Consider the following 19,590-nt stretch of genomic DNA (forward strand, 5'->3'; position numbering starts at 1 on the left):
TGTGTGTGTGTGTTTAAGGCACCCCCCAGGATATAACTGTCATTTGGTCATCAAACTGGTAAAAGAAAAACTCTTGCTTGGGCACATAACACAATTTAGGCTAAGTCTATTTCTTATGGCAATATTATCTACTTATTTCTCATATGCCTAAAAAAAAATAAACCTTTGGAAGACCTAAGTTGCATTCCAAGAGAAAATACGATTCTCTCCACTGCTTAGATCTCCCCTCCTACCTGCTCATGAGCCGATCAGGTGAGCGTTTCTCACTGTGGTTCGCGGGCCCTTGAATAGGACAGTCTCCAAAGTTTGCTGTGCTTCATTTCCCTTCTCCGCTCAGTTCTTTAGAGTCCTGGGTTATTAACTATCAACAAAAATGTGAGCCGTGCCAGTGCAGGCTCTGACTTTCTCTCGGCTCCCCATGCTCTACTGAGCTTAGGAGCAGATTTTCTCTCTCCTCTCTCTCTCCTCCCAGCTTCACCTTCTGAGCTCCAGGGCCCCACCCACAGCACTCAGATCATTTTTCATTTATGAGTACATCCAGCTAAACTGTGTTTGTAAGAGAATGAGGCAATCCTTGCCCTGCCAGTGTATTGGAACCACGATGCTCAAAACACCTTTGATTTCCCAGGACCAGAGCAGAAAATCGTATCCTAGCAGAAGTCATCTGTGGTTTCCTCCTGCAGGTATCCGCGGGTCAGCTCTCCCATCAGCAAAGGGTGTGCACCTCGGTGATGGAGTCACAACACCTTCATTACACAGACACTAACACAGCCCACTGAAGTGGACTGAAGATCTCAGACATGAGGCAACAAGCATGTACCAAAATGTGTATTTCATGTATGCAAAAAATGTGCAGCCAGGATGATCAGTCAAGAAACTTTCCATCTCATGACCTAACATTTCAAAATGAATTAAGTATTTTTCTTTGCACCTATTAAAGGGCCAGGTTTCTTACTGCATTCAAATGGGTATGAAAACTGAGACATTAGTTTTGTAAAGATGCCCATTAGCAAGTAGAAGACTACATGTCATTACGATTCCTAATCAACAAGGCTCCTAATCCCACACCACTCCCATCTTCCAACCCAGACCACTACTAGCAAAAGCAAAGGTGATGAGCCAGCCCTTGAGGACTCTTACCCAGCAGGGTGTCTGCAATTACAAAGATGATTTGATTTTACTAAGATTTTGTCAGAAAATAGAATTTTTATAAACAGGCTCCCCCAAACCAGCACACATATATTGTGACTTTGACTATGCATAAAATTCATCTTATTTGCTGCTGGAGCAAAAAGGGGTCTTTTATGATTCATCAACCAAAGACACAGGTCCCCCAAACCCCATGGCATTCACAGTAAGTTTGAAAATCTATGTAAACTATTAAGATGGGAATGCTGCCTTGTTATTACGATGCTGCCCGTCCTTTAGCGGGTACACTTGGCAGGGACAAACCAGAAGCAGGCATCCTCTGCTCATTTGCTGTCATTCTCAGGTCATACTTCCCACAAAACCAGGAAGGACTGCCTGCTTTTAGGATTAATGTTTACCTTTTTTAGTCTATTCATTTGTTTAGAATTTTAGCCAATATGGATTTTCCCCCATGAGCCCCATATTGTCATAAGCTAGTCCCAATCACCATGAGACGTTCCTCCATTTTTCAAAATTGCTTTACTTTCCTTATATTAAAAACTGATGATGTAGTACACAGACTTAAAATAAAGTCTGTTTTTTACTTAGATGGTTAAAATACCTCCTAAGAAGAAAATGCTACACATTTTCACACGTTTCTAATGGGTTCTGGTCATTCTAATACTGCATCCTTGAACAGAAACCCGTGATCTGCTTTCATAGATTAGACAAAGAAAAGCAAGACACAGAGTCCGTGGTCTATACATGGAATTTCACTGGTGGGAAGAGAATGACAGGAGGGTTAGTGCCTCGTCTCCACACCTAGGCAGGAAACCCCAGGCCAGTCCAAATTTTCACATGCTCTCTGGGGGCCTGAAAGCAAATAGGGTGGTGATCTCCGGGGGTTTGCCTTTTCTCTTCAAGAAGGGTGGCCTTGCTCTGAGTTTAAGGAAGTCTGTGCTTTAAATGTTTTTTAAAGCAGTAGGAAAAAAGGGGGTTAAAGTGCTCTTGGCTCATGACCAAACCTACAGACTTAATCAGAGGTAACACTTGCCTACAGAGTATTCTCTTCAGTATTAGTTTGTGACATCTGCCAAAAACTTATGGTGAAACCAGTTATTCCACCTCTGTTTGTCCCATTTTCTCAATAAAGGGTGGATAATATATATTATATAATTTTGCATTAAGCAGAATTGCTGTTATGTTTACTCATGAACTAGCCATGCAGCAGGTACCAGAAGGCAACAAGCACACCTGCCCTTAGAGACATCCAACTACCCACGGTCTCAAGGAAGATGAATTTTTGGTTGAAGTGCCTATGGTAGGAGTCTGGAGCTCTGCTTTCCTCTCATGTACCTTGGCTTCTGGACTAAGGAGACGACGACGCCCACTCCCACTCTGTGATCTGGGAGGGGCTCTGGAGATCACTTAGTTCTGCTTCTCCTTGTGGGGATATAGAAGCAGAGGTGCAGAGAGAGATGAGGGGACTTGCTAAGGTCATGACACATGTGTGGCAGCACTGAGATTAGAATGTGGGTCTTCTGGATTTGGATTCTAAGACTGCTAGGTGGATAAGATGCAGATCTTCATGGCCAAGAACCACAGGCAGGGCTCAGTAATGGCGCTCCAGCTGCTCCGGCTTAGGTACCCACCTAAGACTCTCCCATGAGCAAAAGGAGAAGGGTAACAACCAAAGGTGGCATCGAAGGACAGGAAGCCAGGGAGTGAGTCCAGCAATCCGCATAGAGAAAGAGATCAATAAGACCACTGATGTCAATGGCCACTTTGGGTGCACACCCACCCACAGAACTGAAAGCAGGGACACCAAAGGCTGTTGCACAACCATGTTCATAGCAGCAGCACTCAAAGGGTAGAAGCAGCCCACATGTCCATGACTGATGACTGGATAAACAAAATTTGGTATGTCCCTACAACGGAGTATTATTCAGCCTTAAAAAAGGTGGTCTGACATATGCTACAACAGGGATGAACCTTGAAGACATGCTAAGTGAACAAAAACCAGTCACAAAAAGACAAATTCTGTATGAGTCCTCTTATGGGAGGTATCTACGAGTAGTCAGAGAACCAGGATGTAGAGTGGTGGTTGCCAGGGGCTGGGGAAAGAGAGAATGGCAGTTACTGTTTAATGGGTACAAAGTTTCAGTTTTGCAAGATGAAAATTGTTTTGGAGAGGGATGGTGGACGGCTGCATAGCAATGTGAATATACCTAATGCCACAGAACTGTACACTCAACTGTGTGTGTGTGTGTGTGTATATATATATATATATATATATATATATAATATATAATCTTGAAAAAGCCAGTGGAACCTGGGTTTTCTTGACAACTTCCCATTGACCGGTGCTGTGCCTTTCATGTTCCATACTACTGAAGCCACAAAGTGAAAGTCATTACTTGCTGTGAGTTAAAATTCATAAACTTGAAAAGCACAGGAAGCACTAAAGTTTCCTTCTCTCCCCAAGACTCTCAGAAACTTGTGACAGTCGACAGGGCACCCAGTGTGATCTCGTCTTCCATGATGGGATGATCCTGTTGCACCGATGGGCAGCACCCTGCAGCTTGTGCAAGCAAGGAGAGCCCTGGCCAGGGCTCTGGGGCAGCTGTTCTCTTCTGGCTCCTGCCACGAGTGCAGAGCGTTCACCAGCACCCCCGAGAAAGCTCCAGGCAGCCCCAATCCGTTCGTTGCCTCCAGAGCCCCTTAGAGCTCACACACCCCTGTTGTCTCTCAACTCTGGCAGCATATAGTGACCCATCATGCTTTTTTGGTCCTTACTTGAATACAGAACAGTTTTTCAGCTGTTGCACCTGCCCAGTTAGGCCCTAAGTCCATGGCGGACACAGCTGCCGTCAGCTCTCTGACCAGCTCTGCTCAGTCTCCATCCTCAACAGGCCTCCCCCTTCCTGGCAGGCTGGGGCAGGACACGAAGGAGCAACATCCTCCATCCCTCTCCTCTTCCCTGGGTCAGCCCCTGTACTTCCACAGCACAAACACCAAGGTAGGGGCCCCAGCTCTTCAATCTCTAGCTCTCTTGGGTGCTTCGGGGCCGCACTCTGCCTGCCTCCTGCCCCACTCCAGCTGGATGTCCTGCAGGCATCGCAAACTCAGCATGCCCTAAAATAAAACCCATTATGCTCTCCCGAAAGCCAGTCCTTCCTCCTGCGTTTCCTCTTTTAATTAATGTCAGTCCCCAGTCACCCAAGCGCAGATGAGTCATCCTCGACTCCAATTCTTTCTCCCACAGTTGACGGTTAGGTCCTGCCAACTCTGCTTCTTAAATGTTTCACTTGTTCCCTCCCCTGTATTCTGTCACATGTTAGGGCCTTGATTCCAAATTACTCACTCTTCCTCAGTTGTTTACACCTCCAATCCATCCTGCGCACAGAGACATCCAATGGCAAATGCATAAGATCTGCCTGACAATTTCTCATTGTTTTAGTAATTTCTTATGGCCAAAGGATAAATCCTAAACATCTTTGTTCTTGAGCTAGGCCCAGGGCCTGCATCATGAAACACACTGGCTACTGCACTTTCCTGTATCTCTGCTTTCAGATATACCAGTGGTTTACAACCAGGGAAAATTTCACCCCCTGTGGAAGGAGGAAGGGGTGCTGCTGGCATCTAGCAGGTAGAGGCCAGAGATGCTGCTCAACATCTGCTAAGACAGCTCTCTGCAATAAAGAGAAAATGAGACGGGGTCTCAAAGCATTGCCCTGCACTGTATTCATTATTGCCGTGATGACTTCCCACTGGAGAGGCTGCAGGCATAAATGTCGTCAAGCTGCAGAAAAGTAAATGAAACGAGAGAAGTGGATTAGGCAAAAGCAACAGCGGGAGGTGAGGACTGGAGCAGGCACGGCCTCTCTGAGGCACTCGGCCTCAGAAGTCCCTGGGCTGAATCACTGCAGTGTCCCTGAGGCTCCCCAGCTGGGGTGGGGACTGCTTACCTCTCTGGCACTTGCTTCACTGGAAGTGCTGGGTCAGTATTTATTGAAAAGTTCCCTATTTTATTTCCTTTCAGAATCCAGAATACTCCTAAGGTCTGGTAAGTAAATGGAAAAATAAAACAAAACTCTCTTCATCTCAGGTCCTTAATACAGTTTCACTGTCCTTTTGAAAATTTTTTCCCAAGTGTTTTTTGTAAGCTTCCCAAGACTTTACTCTAAATTTTCCAAAAATACATTCTCCAAAATACCAGTTTGAAGAGATACGTTATGGAAGGAGGACTCTAAGGTCAAACACATTTGAGAACATTATCTACTAGCTCTCCCTTTGGTGCGCCCAAATATTTTATCAAACAGATCCCATTTCTGCTTTTTTTTTTTTTGGTATCATTAATCTACAATTACATGAAGAACATTATGTTTACTAGGCTCCCCCCTTCACCAAGTCCCCCCCACCATACCCCTTCACAGTCACTGTCCATCAACATAGTAAGACGCTGTAAAATCACTACTTGTCTTCTCTGTGTTGTAGAGCCTGACCTGTACCCCCCCCACATTATACATGCTAATTGTAATGCCCCCTTTCTTTTTCCCACCCTTATCCCTCCCTTCCCTCCCATCCTCCCCAGTCCCTTTCCCTTTGGTAACTGTTAGTCCATTCTTGGGTTCTGTGATTCTGCTGCTGTTTTGTTTCTTCAGTTTTTCTTTGCTCTTATACTCCACACATGAGTGAAATCATTTGGTACTTGTCTTTCTCTGCCTGGCTTATTTCACTGAGCATAATACCCTCTAGCTCCATCCATGTTGTTGCGAATGGTAGGATTTGTTTTCTTCTTATGACTGAATAATACTCCATTGTGTATATGTACCACATCTTCTTTATTCATTCATCTACTGATGGACATTTAGGTTGTTTCCATTTCCTGGCTATTTTAAATAGTGCTGCAATAAACATAGGGGTGTATCTGTCTTTTTCAAACTGGGCTGCTGCAGTCTTAGGGTAAATTCCTAGAAGTGGAATTCCTGGGTAAAATGGTAAGTCTATTTTGAGCATTTTGAGGAACCTCCATACTGCTTTCCACAATGGTTGAACTAATTTACATTCCCACCAGCAGTGTAGGAGGGTTCCCCTTTCTTCACAACCTAGCCAGCATTTGTTGTTGTCTTTTGGATGGTGGCGATCCTTACTGGTGTGAGGTGATATCTCATTGTGGTTTTAATTTGCATTTCTCTGATGACAAGTGATGTGGAGCATCTTTTCATGTGTCTGTCGGCCATCTGAATTTCTTCTTTAGAGAACTGTCTATTCAGCTCCTCTGCCCATTTTTAAATTGGATTATTTGCTTTTTGCTTGTTGAGGTGTGTGAGTTCTTTATATATTTTGGATGTCAACCCTTTATCAGATCTGTCATTTATGAATATATTCTTCCATACTGTAGAATACCTTTTTGTTCTATTGATGGTGTCCTTTGCTGTACAGAAGCTTTTCAGCTTGATATAGTCCCACCTGTTCATTTTTGCTTTTGTTTCCCTTGCCCGGGGAGATATGTTCAAGAAGAGGTCACTCATGTTTATGTCCAAGAGATTTTTGCCTATGTTTTTTTCTAGGAGTTTTATGGTTTCATGACTTACATTCAGGTCTTTGATCCATTTTGAATTTACTTTTGTGTATGGGGTTAGACAATGGTCCAGTTTCATTCTCTTACATGTGGCAGTCCAGTTTTGCCAGCACCATCTGTTAAAGAGACTGTCATTTCCCCATTGTATGTTCATGGCTCCCTTATCGTATATTCATTGACCATATATGTTTGGGTTAATGTTTGGAGTCTCTATTCTGTTCCACTGGTCTGTAGCTCTGTTCTTGTGCCAGTACCAAGTTGTCTTGATTACTGTGGCTTTGTAGTAGAGCTTGAAGTTGGGGAGTGAGATACCCCCAACTTTATTCTTCCTTCTCAGGATTGCTTTGGCTATTTGGGGTCTTTGGTGGTTCCATATGAATTTTTGAACTATTTGTTCCAGTTCATTGAAGAATGATATTGGTAATTTGATAGGGATTACATCGAATCTGTATATTGCTTTGGGCAGGATGGCCATTTTGATGATATTAATTCTTCCTAGACAAGAGCATGGGATGAGTTTCCATTTGTTAGTGTCCTTCCTCTTTAATTTCTCTTAAGAGTGTCTTATAGTTTTCAGGGCATAGGTCTTTCACTTCCTTAGTTAGAATTGAAATACCTTTCAATTCCTAGGTATTTTATTCTTTTTGATGCAATTGTGAATGGAATTGTTTTCCTGATTTCTCTTTCTATTAGTTCATTGTTAGTGTATAGGAAAGCCACAGATTTCTGTGTGTTAATTTTGTATCCTGCAATTTTGCTGAATTCCGATATTAGTTCTAGTAGTTTTCAATTGGAGTCTTTAGGATTTTTTATGTACAATATCATGTCATCTGCAAATAGTGAAAGTTTGACTTCTCCTTTACCAATCTGGATTCCTTGTATTTCTTTGTTTTGTTTAATTGCTATGGCTAGGACATCCAGTACTATGTTGAATAACAGTAGGGAGAGTGGGCATCCCTGTCTTGTTGCCAATCTCAGAGGAAAAGCTTTCAGCCTCTTGCTGTTCAGTATGATGTTGGCTGTGGGTGTGTCATATGTGGCCTTTATTATGTTGAGGTACTTGCCCTCTATGCCCATTTTGTTGAGAGTTTTTATCATGAATGGATGTTGAATTTTGTTGAATGCTTTTTTCAGCATCTATGGAGATGATCATGTGATTTTTGTCCTTCTTTTTGTTGATGTGGTGGATGATGTTGATGGATTTTGAATGTTGTACCATCCTTGCATCCCTTGGATGAATCCCACTTGGTCATGGTGTACAATCCTTTTGATGTATTTTTGAATTCGGTTTGCTAATATTTTGTTGAGTATTTTTGCATCTACATTCATCAGGGATATTGGTCTGTAGTTTTCATTTTTGTTGGGGTCTTTGCCTGGTTTTCGCATTATGGTGATGTTGGCTTCATAGAATCAGTTTGGGAGTATTCTCCCCTCTTCTCTTTTTTGGAAAACTTTAAGGAGAATGGGTATTATGTCTTCTCTGTATGTCTGATAAAATTCTGAGGTAAATCCATCTGGCCTGGGTTTTTTTTTTCTTGGGTAGTTTTTTGATTACTGCTTCAATTTCGTTGCTGGTAATTGGTCTGTTTAGATTTTCTGTTTCTTTCTGGATCAGTCTTGGAAGGTTGTATTTTTCTAGGAAGTTGTCCATTTCTCCTAGGTTTTCCAGCTTGTTAGCATATAGGTTTTCATAGTATTCTCTAATAATTTTTTGTATTTCTGTGGGGTCCATCATGATTTTTCCTTTCTCATTTCTGATTCAGTTGATGTGTGTTGACTCTCTTTTTCTCTTAATAAGTCTGGCTAGAGTCTTATCTATTTTGTTTATTTTCTCAAAGAACCAGCTCTTGGTTTCATTGATTTTTTCTATTGTTTTATTCTTCTCCATTTTATTTATTTCTTCTCTGATCTTTATTATGTCCCTCCTTTTGTGGACCTTAGGCCTTATTTGTTCTTCTTTTTCCAATTTCAATAGTTGTGACATTAGACTATTCATTTGTGATTGTTCTTCCTTCTTTAAATATGCCTGGATTGCTATATACTTTCCTCTTAAGACTGCTTTCGCTGTGTACCACAGAAGTTGGGGCTTTGTGTTGTTGTCGTCATTTGTTTCCATATATTGCTGGATCTCCATTTTAATTTGGTTGTTGATCCATTGATTACTTAGGAGCATGTTGTTAAGCCTCCATGTGTTTGTGAGCCTTTTTGCTTTCTTTGTATAATTAATTTCTAGTTTTATACCTTTGTGGTCTGAAAAGTTGGTTGGTAGGATTTCAATCCTTTGCAATTTACTGAGGCTCCTTTTGTGGCCTAGTATGTGGTCTATTCTGGAAAATGTTCCATGTGCACTTGAGAAGAATGTGTATCCTGTTGCTTTTGGATGTAGAGTTCTATAGATGTCTATTAGGTCCATCTGTTCTAGTGTGTTGTTCAGTGCCTCTGTGTCCTTACTTATTTTCTGTCTGGTGGATCTGTCCTTTGGAGTGAGTAGTGTGTTGTAGTCTCCCAAAATGAATGCATTGCATTCTATATCCTCCTTTAATTCTGTTAGTATTTGTTTCACATATGTTGGTGCTCCTGTATTAGGTGCATATATGTTTATAATGGTTATATCCTCTTGTTGGACTGAGCCCTTTACCACTATGTAATGTCCTTCTTTATCTCTTATTACTTCCTTTGTTTTGAAGTCTATTTTGTCTGATACTAATACTGCAACACCTGCGTTTTTCTCCCTGTTGTTTGCATGAAATATCTTTTTCCATCCTTTGACTTTTAATCTGTGCATGTCTTTGGGTTTGAGTCTCTTGTAAGCAGATGGGTCTTGCTTTTTTATCCATTCTATTACTCTGTGTTTTGATTGGTGCATTTTGTCCATTTACATTTAGGGTGATTATTGAAAGACATGTACTTATTGCCATTGCAGGCTTTAAGTTTGTGGTTACCAAAGGTTCAAGGTTAGCTTCTTTACTACCTTACTGTCTAACTTAACTTGCTTATTGAGCTATTATAAACACAGTCTGATGATTCTTTCTCTCCCTTCTTATTCCTCCTCTTCCATTCTTCGTATGTTGGATGTTTTGTTCTGTGCTCTTTTTAGGAATGCTCCCATCTAGAGCAGTCCCTGTAAGACGCCCTGTTGTGGTGGTTTGTGGGAGGCAAATTCCCTCAACTTTTGCTTGTCTGGGAATTGTTTAATCCCTCCTTCATATTTAAATGATAATTGTGCTGGATACAGTATCCTTGGTTCAAGGCCCTTCTGTTTCATTGTGTTAAAGATATCATGCCATTCTCTTCTGGCCTGTAAGGTTTCTGTTGAGAAGTCTGATGATAGCCTGATGGGTTTTCCTTTGTTAGGTGACCTTTTTTCTCTCTCTGGCTGCCTTTAATACTCTGTCCTTGTCCTTGAGCTTTGCCATTTTAATTATTATGTGTCTTGGTGTTGTCCTCTTTGGGTCCCTTCTGTTGGCAGTTCTGTGTGCTTCCGTGATCTGAGCAACTATTTCCTCCCCCAGTTTGGGGAAGTTCTCAGCAATTATTTCTTCAAAGACATTTTCTATCCCTTTTTCTTTCTCTTCTTCTTCTGGTACCCCTATAATGCAGATATTGTTCCTTTTGGATTGGTCACACAGTTCTCTTAATATTGTTTCATTTCTGGAGATCCTTTTATCTCTTTCTGCATCAGCTTCTATGCGTTCCTGTACTCTGGTTTCTAGTCCATTAAGCCTCTTGCATCCCTTCCATTCTGATTTTAAGTCCTTCCAGAGATTGTTTTATTTCTGTAGTCTCCCTTTATACTTGCTCCTTTAGCTTTTGCATATTTCTCTGCAGATCCATCAGCATGTTTATGATTTTTATTTTGAATTCTTTTTCAGGGAGACTCATTAGGTCTGTCTCTGCAGATCCTCTCTCAGGGGTTGTCTTGACTATTTTGGACTGGACTAAATTTTTCTGCCTTTTCATGGTGATAGCAGTGGCAGTAGGCAGATTGAAGGTGTGTCAGTTGGGAGAAGAAAGTCCTTTCCTGCTTGTTGGACACCTTGCCCTTCTCCGCTGCCTGTGTTGGTTACCTGCACTCCTGGAGCAGCCACCAGGTTAATCCCCTAAGCTGCTGTGGGCGGGGTCTCCGTCAGAGCGGCCCAGAGCCCTGTGGGGAGCGGCAGGCATGTTGGGTGTGCTCCTCCACGATAGCAGCGCCCTTGATGGGCAGCTGTGTGCTGGCAGCAGCCTTTGAGTCTGGCCAGGGCAGCTGTGCATCAGGCTGGGATTCCGGTCAGCTGGTGGGAGTGTGGCTGCTCCCTCTGGCACCGCTGCAGGTGCACATGGGCCTCTCTCATGCCCCTCTGGTGCCGCTGCTGCTGGCACATGTGGGCCGCTTGGTCGCTGCCACTGTGGGCTCACATGGGCCTCTCCTGGGCCCCTCTGGTGCCACGGTTGCTGGCACATGCGGGCCGCTCCCGGGCCGCTCAGTTGCCACTGCCATGGGCTCACGCAGACCTCTCCTGGGCCCCTCTGGCGCCGTGGCTGCCGGCGCACGCAGGCCGCTCACGGGCTGCTTGGTCGATGCTGTGGCAGGCTCGCACGGGCCACTCCCAGTCCCCTCTGGTGCCATTGCCCCTGGTGCGCGCTGCCACTCTCCCACTACTGGGCCGGTGTGTCAGGGTCTGTGCCGGTTGGGGGAACGACTGGAAGGATGCTTAGTGCTGTGAAGGGCTTCAGAGCTGCGCTGCCGCCCAGGGGGTTAGGACGCCTAAAGTTCCCTGGGATTCCCAGCTGATGGCCAAGTGTGTTGGGATGACTTCGTCCAGCTGTGGGGTCCCTGTCTCTTCAAGACTTGCAAAAAGCACTCGCTTTTCTTTTGTCTCAGGGGTGCTGTTTGCGGGGATCTGCCCACGGGTTTTGCTTTTCCATTTCTCTAGTATCCAGCACCCCGTGCACCTTTTGTCTGTGCTCCAGGTGCTGATTTCTAGAGCTGGTTGTTTAGCAGTCCTGGACTTTCACTCCCTCCCCTTTCTGACTCCTTTATTCCTGCCAGGTTCTGGGGTGGGGGGGGCATTCGGGTCCTGCCTGGCCGTGGCTTGTATCTTACCCCCTTCGTGTGATGTTGAGTTCTCACAGATGTAGACGAATCCTGGCTGTTGTACTGTAACCACTGGTGTCTCTTTTAGGAATAGTTGTATTTATTGTATTTTCATAAATACATATGTTTTTGGGAGGAGATTTCCACTGAACTACTCACGCCGCCATCTTGGCTCCACCCCCCATATCTGCTTTTTTATAATGTATCTATTAAAAAGAAACAAGAGGACTTTTTGAAACACTCTTGGCTCATTTGTCCTCCCTTCAGCAGAGGGCACTTTTTTGTGAAAACTTCCGCTTGTGAGCAGTGAAGTGCCAGCTCCTCAAACTTGGTCCCCACCCCTCAGGCTGGGACCCTTCTCTCTTTCCCACTATTCCCAAGATTTCTGGAGGTTTTCTCCACATCTAAACAAGTGAAACTCCTCAGGTTTATTCAGGAAAGATGGGTAAAGATGAAAGGAAGCCATGAGAGTTACCCTACAGTCAGAGGGTGAAACTGAATAGACAGGCACATCGGCATGCCCCTAGGCCCTGGGTCCTGGACGAGGACACATGCCGCTCAGGGCCAGCTGTTCAGAATCGAGGATCAGGATTCTGAATGAAGATTAATCAAGACTAATCAGAATGAGGATTAGGTCAGTCTTCAAAAAAAAATTGTATCTTCTCTGAACATAGATGGTGAAAAGGATCGGTCACTGGATAAGGAAAGTCTAACTTCATAGAAGCAGAAATTCATTACAACCTACACTACCAAATCCTGATCTGCTGTATACCTGCACAGAAAGCTGGACCAGCCCATCCTTCACTTCAAGACATCTGTGCCTCCTGGGCCCCTAGCTGAGGACAAACTACTTAGACCCACAGGCCAGCAGTCTGAGCCTTAAGCACTCAGCCCCCACTTACTATCCTGACTTACCAGGCCAATCAATCCTTTGAATTGAGGGCCGTTCTTTCTTCATAGAAAAGGGGACATTTTTGTTTTTGGAAACTAAATCAAGCCCCATCATGACTTGAGCTCAGTCCTGGGACTCCTGAAGACTTGAGGATCCCCATGGACCAGGCCAGGAGAGCTGATGGGAACTCACACTTGCTGGGAAGAGGGAACAGTGATTTCCTCACACAGTGTCACCGGCCACCTTCAGCTTGAGATGGCTCTCTAACACCTCTCAAGAAAGCCCCAGGCTCTCCCAGAAATTCATTTTTGTGAGCATCCCTACAGACATTTCCTCAAAGCTTCAGTAAATGGTTTTGTTGGTGTCCAAAGATCAGCCACCTCTCAAGACCAGAATCAGAGAAGTAATTAATCAGGGTATCCTCTAAGTAAAATTGCGCAAACTCACTGGGCAGATGAGACTCTGTCCTTATGGAAAAGATTCCCACCACTGCAGGGCAGCCTTTGCTGCATGAGAAGTGATGGATAAAGGTAGTAAGGGTCCAGGATTCCCTTAGAGAGGTGTCCGCATGGGCTGGGGTAATAGGGAGTGACTTCCTGAGGAAGTGGGTCTTAAGTAAAGCCTTAAAGTCGGCTTCTTGGTTTGACATTTCCCCCAATTCCTTGCTTCTCCCCCTCATAGATTAAAGGGAAGTGGGCTACACCTCACAGTTGCTGCATCTGGAGGCAAGTGCATTCTAGCCAGACCCACGTGAGTTGGCATCGGCATAGCAAGAGAACACACCAAATGGCAGGCTTACTAATCAGGCATTCTGGAAAGGATGACCGCCAGCCAGGTGTGGGATCAACTTGCTGCCCACACTGCTCAGAGCAAGTGACCTGGACAGACACAACAAAGTCCACAGGTTCAACTCCACTGAGACTCCAAACAAGGAAGCAAAATCAGTGGGCAAGGCTTGGAATCTCCAACCTTTATACCTTATTTTCATGACATTGACATTTCCAAATAGTGAAAGTGTTGTCATTCACTTGGTTTCCAGAAACTTGAGGTGAATTACTCCCTAACGGCTCTGAGTTGGGACATTCTAAAGGCACATAGACTATAAAGGTGCACAGAGGGCTCAGATCAGGAGGCAGAGTTCTAGGTGTAGATCGAATGCAGCAGGAGAATAAGCTTAAATTTTTACTCTTGCCAAGGTGCTGAGTGGTCCAGGGGAGCCACAGACACTATAGTGCTCTGGTCACCTGATCAGAGTGTACACTCAGTGCATCTCCACACCGTGTGGCTGGGCTGCAAGAACATTTCAGAAGGGCTGGTGAAACATGTATGAGTTGGAAATAAGGTTTTTTTCAAAGCAGTTTCTGTGACTGGCCAACTCCTTCCCTTGCTGTCTCCTTCTGATCTTCCGTAAGCTCAGCAGTGGCCCTGGAGTTCCTGCAGTGCTCAGAGCTTTAAAGGTTTACTTTTCCCAAGATATGATTCCCAGATCTCAAAATAATCCCTCTTAAAACAATACAGTCCCCTAAGCTTACCAAGACTACATTATGATTAAAAATTATTAAAGCCTTTCTTATTCAAGTGGGGAAGGGTGGAATGAAACCCTTGGTGGGAGAAATCTATCAAAACCCACATGACACTCAATGACCGGTTTGGGCTCAGCTGGACTTTCGAAGTGTTTCTCATTTTGACCCGGAAGCATCTTCTCTTGGAATCTCATATTGTTCTGGTGTGGTAGGAACTTGACTTATAAAACCACAGCGTTCACAAGCAATGGGGAGGAAGCTGGGTCTTACATTGGAAATTTTTCTTTGAGCTTCTAAACAATTAGTTATTTGTTTATCCTCCTCCCCTTACCCCCACAACACACACACAAGAATTTCTCTAAATAATTGGAGGAGATTTCCCATGGGAATCAGGCAATAGTGACTTTCAGGTCTTAAACGTTATCTAAAGCAGTCTAAAAACAAAAGACACAAGAATGTGCCTGACTGCCCCCTAACAATGAAACCTCTGGCAATTAAGAACAGCAGCCAAAGCATGAAACTCCCTTGTAGGAGGGCGGGTGCAAAGGTGAAGCCTCCTTAGTTTGTCCTCAACCAAGTAAGAATGTGTGCCCCTCCTAGGGCTGACCAACTAAAGTTTCACTTTCAAAACCTATGATAAAAAATGCAAAGGGGTCTTCACATCCTAAGAAGCTAGAGTAATAAACAGACTCCGTAAGAAAATAAACCGAGTTCAAGAGCCTCAAAAATTACTTTAGCTACAGCCTTTTGTGCAGAATTAACAAGCAGATTTCAGAGTGCCCACAGAGGCCTGGATGCCCCGCAGAGCCCCTTAGGTTGATAGGCGGGGATACTGTCTGCACGTTTAAGTAACTTTCCTAAATCACAGATGGAGGGAAAGTTGGCGTTCAGACTCCTAACCAAATCAGGCCTGTCTATACCCAAATCCTAGGTTCTTTCTCCTTTCCTCACAGAGGGTCTGAGTCCCCTATGAAACCTCTTAGAGGGACAGCGTATTTTGTGATAAGAGAGTGAGTTTTGCTGGATGACCATGGGTCAAACTTGGCTTCCTAGCTTTGTGAATAATAATCAAACATGTCCGTGCCTCAATTCTTCATCTGAGAAGTGTAATGCACGTGCAGAGTTTTTACCTAAACTAGAGAGATGATCGTGTTTTAAGATATCTGAGTTCCTGCCACATAGTGGGCATTCAAAACTTGTGGTTAGAGTGCTTCTTGTATTAAGCCTACTTTCCCCACCTCAAGTTCTCCACATTTAAGTATCTTCTCTGCTGTTTTGCCTTATTTAGATCACTCACCGAATTATATGTGGTTTGTCCTGGTTCCAAAAGTTCCTGATTTAATTGAAACTGACAAAGGGGAAGGTGGGAAGGAAAGTGAAGTGCTCAGTGAAGGGCATGTTAAGAGATCCACGTGTCAGCACTGTGGTTCCCCAGGGGTCTGCCAGCTCCAATCAGGCCACGGTTACTTGACAAGAGGTGGGAGGGAACCGCATGCCGCCCGGGGATTTCCCTGGAAAGCCGCACAAAACACCCACGCGGAGTTCCACTGAAAAACAGCTGGGCCCTCTCTCCCGGTAAGTGCTTGTGTCCTGGAGACCAGGGCTTCCCCTCAGAAGGGACCCACGCTTTCCTTCCCAGGAGTGCTGAGTGCATCAAGTTTATTTCCTATCAGGTGAGGGACGAGCCAGGTCTTTTCTTTTTTTATTGATGTAGAAATGGAAGAAAAAGTAGTGTAATGACTAAGGCTACTTTAAAAAAAAGAAAATGAGAAGCTTGAGCTACCATTATTAGCTGGTCACTTAAAAAGAAAAGTCATCTCTGAGAGCTTCGCAGAGCTGCGGAGAGCTGTGCGCCTCTTGCTTCATCCTCTCCATGGGCTCACGGTAACACACCTCAGGAGAGAATTCCCAGATACCCAGAATGATGCCCAGGAAGGATTTCCAGACGCTGCCTCCTTGGACTTAATTTCTCAATCCCAGGAGCCTGAGTACCCACCCTAGCTGGCTCCAGGTTGCATGTAGGGGTTGACATCTGCAATGGAATGTGCCAGCCACCTTTCACCCAGCTCAGTACCTTTCTTTCCTCAAGGCACTCCCCCTAAGCCTAATGGGTACTGCCACACTGAGCTCTTGGAAAGTTCTTTCAGAATTTCTCTTTTCTTTCTCTACATCCTCCTCCAGTGGAAAGGGAGTCTGTTGTTTCTTCCTTCCTAGCTCTCCTTGGCCACAGGTGTACAATACTCTCCTCCTGGCAGTTGTCAAACACCATAAACATCTCGATCCTGTGGCTCCCGGGGTTTCTCTGGATCAAATGCAAACTCCTGACCGTGGTCACCGAGCCCCCCACTGGTTGACCCCCTCCTCTTCACCCTCCACCTGGTGTCCTCTGTCTCTCATGGCAGGCTGCTCTGTTTCCACCTCGCTCAAGTGGTGGTCTATGTCTTCACCAGCCTAGCCACATGCTTCCCATGTTTGCAAAGTGCTATTGTGTTTAAAAGCAGCTACACACACACTGTACCTGTCACAGTGACAATTAGCACAAGGACCTTTAATAAACGCTGGTAGATATTGTTGGGTTATCTCTACCCCATTTCACATGCAAGTAAACTGACCTTGGCAATCCAGGAGCTCCCTCCCTTTCCCAGGCATCTGGACACTAAGTTTTATCTCCAGACAAATGAAATGCTCGCACCCAGGGCGAGCTAGGAAAGTGGTTTCTGCACATGCAGCACTTTGCAGATTTCAGGGCCTCCAAACAGTTGAAATCAGTGAACACCCAAGGATCCTTGAAGAAAACAACTGAACACGTGCGGGTCACAACCTTGCGAAAGTGACACTCAAATCAGGGCAACCCAGTCTCAAAACAGATGCACCTGAATTAGGACATCAGAAGGTATCAGAAGGCACAAGAATGCCATACCTAGCTCACATGGTTTGCTTGCTGGGCTGGGACAGCTGGTGACCCAGGTTCCACACAACACAAAGATGGCACAGGTGTACTCATTCACTTCTAACACAAAGGCAATTGCAGACCCAGTGAGAGCAGAAATGAGGCCTCTGTACCTGACTGAAGGCACGAAAAGGCATGCTCCCATTCCACACAACTGCAACAGGAGCGAGAAGACAATCCTTCTATGTGGCCAACACTGTCTGAATGACACCAGGGAGACATGCCTGCTCCAACCACAGCAACCACAGCTGCCACAAGTCACAATGGACTCATCATGAAGGCTTTTGATTCTGCAAACACAGTGCTCTGCACCTAGAAAATGTCCAGGAAAGAAAATGGAAAAAATAAATTCCAGCATAAAAATACCTGAACAGTTGCTTGCCTTCCAAAGATTCAGTCTTTAGACATCAAGAGCATTTGCAAGTAATAAGGACAGGTAAAGCCCCTCCAACACGTGTATGTTGAGATGCCTGCAGCCCCTGCCAGGTCGATATCCAATAAATTCTACTTAAAAACAAGAGGCTCTGAATAAAGGGTTTATGAACAAGTGCTGCTCTGATGGTTCCCCATAAAATAGAAATTTCCCCACTGAGAGAGTGAAAGCAGGGCTGTGCTCAGAGAGGCCAAGTGCTCATTAACCTGTCTGCATACTGCTAGTCCTTTCATCTGTTTTTTAAAACATGTCTGAGAAGAACAATATTTGTTTCTACATAGGATAAGTGTTGAAACACAAAAAATCTTAAATCAATTAACACACTCCCCCACCCCCGTCCCAAGCACACAGCAGATCAGAACTCCTTTTCTTTCATACCTTGCTCTTGGCTCACAAGCCTTGGGGTGTTTTCAGTCAAACCCAGAGATGCCCTTCTGGTGGGGAGAGAGCAGGGCTTGTCTGGAGTTCACCTGCCTCCAGGCCAAAATGTCTGGACACAAGACTCAGACATAGATGGTTCTCTTGTCTCAGCGCCCAGAGGACTACAGGAGACCCTGGCCTCAGGGTTCGCTGTCCCTGAAGGAACACCCCACAGCACAGGCAGTCTGTGGCTGGTTAATGAGCTAACTGGGGCCTATGAATGAAGCCTAGGTGTGGCCATGAGGTTGAAACTGACCTGGAAACGACCAAGAGCAGTGGGCACAGGGTCATCATTTTCTTTGCCTGGGCTGGACAGCTGCAATCTAGGAAAATCTGGTGATTTCAAGTGAAAGGTATTTTCCCAACTAGAGTGTGGTCAACAGGAAGGTAGGCTAATATTCTTCCCATTTTCCTTTGCATCGCTGCCCAGTTCTGGAAACTTCCAGCATAACTTTTTTGAGAGAGTGAAGGTGTCCAGTGAAGCCCCCCTAGGACTATCAGAAGAAACACAAATTCATATCCAAACCTTTGCCTCTCTTCCAACAACGAGGCATGTTTTTACCACTGATGGCTTCCTCCCTGTTCTACATTCTTCTGAACTCCACCTCTGTCTATGCTAATCCCCACCAGGCTTAGCCATACATATTTCACATGTGCCCCCTTCCCTTATAAGCACATGTCAGAATTACTGAGGCTGCCAGACTGAATTCAGGTTTGCTTCACCAGCTTTCTGTGTCAATTCTGTGTTAGGAGGCAGCACTGTGCATAGTGTAGCCTCAATTTCAACTGAGCTTCCAGCTGGAGCAAAAATAACCTTTGTCACTGAGTAACCTTTCTGTCATTACCTCAGTTTAATCATCTAAGGAGATGGGATTAGCAATGGCCCCAGATTTCACTGGGTTACTCTCATATTGACATTTGTCCTCCAAAACTCCAAAATTGTTCCCTGAGACATGTACCAATCCACTTATAAAATTTTTCTTCTCAAAATGAGATCCTTGTGTTAAGAATGGAAACTTTAGCATGAATCACTGGGAAAGACAATGCAGTAAATTTTTGTCATTAGTGATTTTAATTTACAGACCTCCAAAGCTTTTAACATTTTGGAGCTGCATGGGCATATGCCACTGGACCTGGGAAGTTTCCCAGCTTTTCAATTCTGGGGTCATGTGGCCCAGGAGCAGTTGGGATGCTGAGAGGCAGGGCGTGACACCTGGCTCTAGCTCTCAGCAGCAGGGAGAGAGTGCTTGGGTGGGGACAGGGGAAGGAGAATGACCCAATTAAAATGCAAATGATTCCTCTGTTTTTTGCTGCTGTATGAACTTCAAAAGAAAATGAATACATAGAGTGCAAGTCCCTGGCCAAGTCAAGATTTCAGGAAGACCAGAAAAATGTGAACTAAGACCCTTTATAATGCCTTTCTCAGTAACAGTGTGGAAGCTCTAAGCCCTAGTCACAGTAAATAAGGATGCTCAAATATCAGATCTGGGTTCTTGAGTTAAGCCTTGACCTTATTTCACCTGATGAGGTAAACTACCCATGTAATTACCAAACTAAGACAGATAGAAACCCACTTTGGCAAG

General features: G+C 44.6%; 1 protein-coding gene across 12 annotated transcripts in view; it reads right to left on the reverse strand.

The window, feature by feature from the left end:
* Window positions 1-19,590, reverse strand: part of PDZD2 (PDZ domain containing 2) — a 356,980-nt gene that overhangs the window by 138,828 nt on the left and 198,562 nt on the right. For 2 of the 12 annotated variants that reach the window (XM_073237489.1, XM_073237486.1), the window contains exon 1: window positions 234-623. The exons of 9 other annotated variants lie outside the window; for them this stretch is intronic. In XM_073237489.1, coding sequence (XP_073093590.1) covers window positions 234-241 — 8 coding nt within the window. In that variant the 5' untranslated portion in view covers window positions 242-623. Of the gene's footprint in view, window positions 1-233; window positions 624-17,267; window positions 17,467-19,590 lie in introns of those variants that run through there. One more of the 12 variants, XM_073237484.1, reaches the window with a different exon arrangement.

Source organism: Manis javanica, chromosome 1 (genome assembly GCF_040802235.1).
Source record: "Manis javanica isolate MJ-LG chromosome 1, MJ_LKY, whole genome shotgun sequence".
NCBI classification, from domain to species: Eukaryota; Metazoa; Chordata; class Mammalia; order Pholidota; family Manidae; genus Manis; species Manis javanica.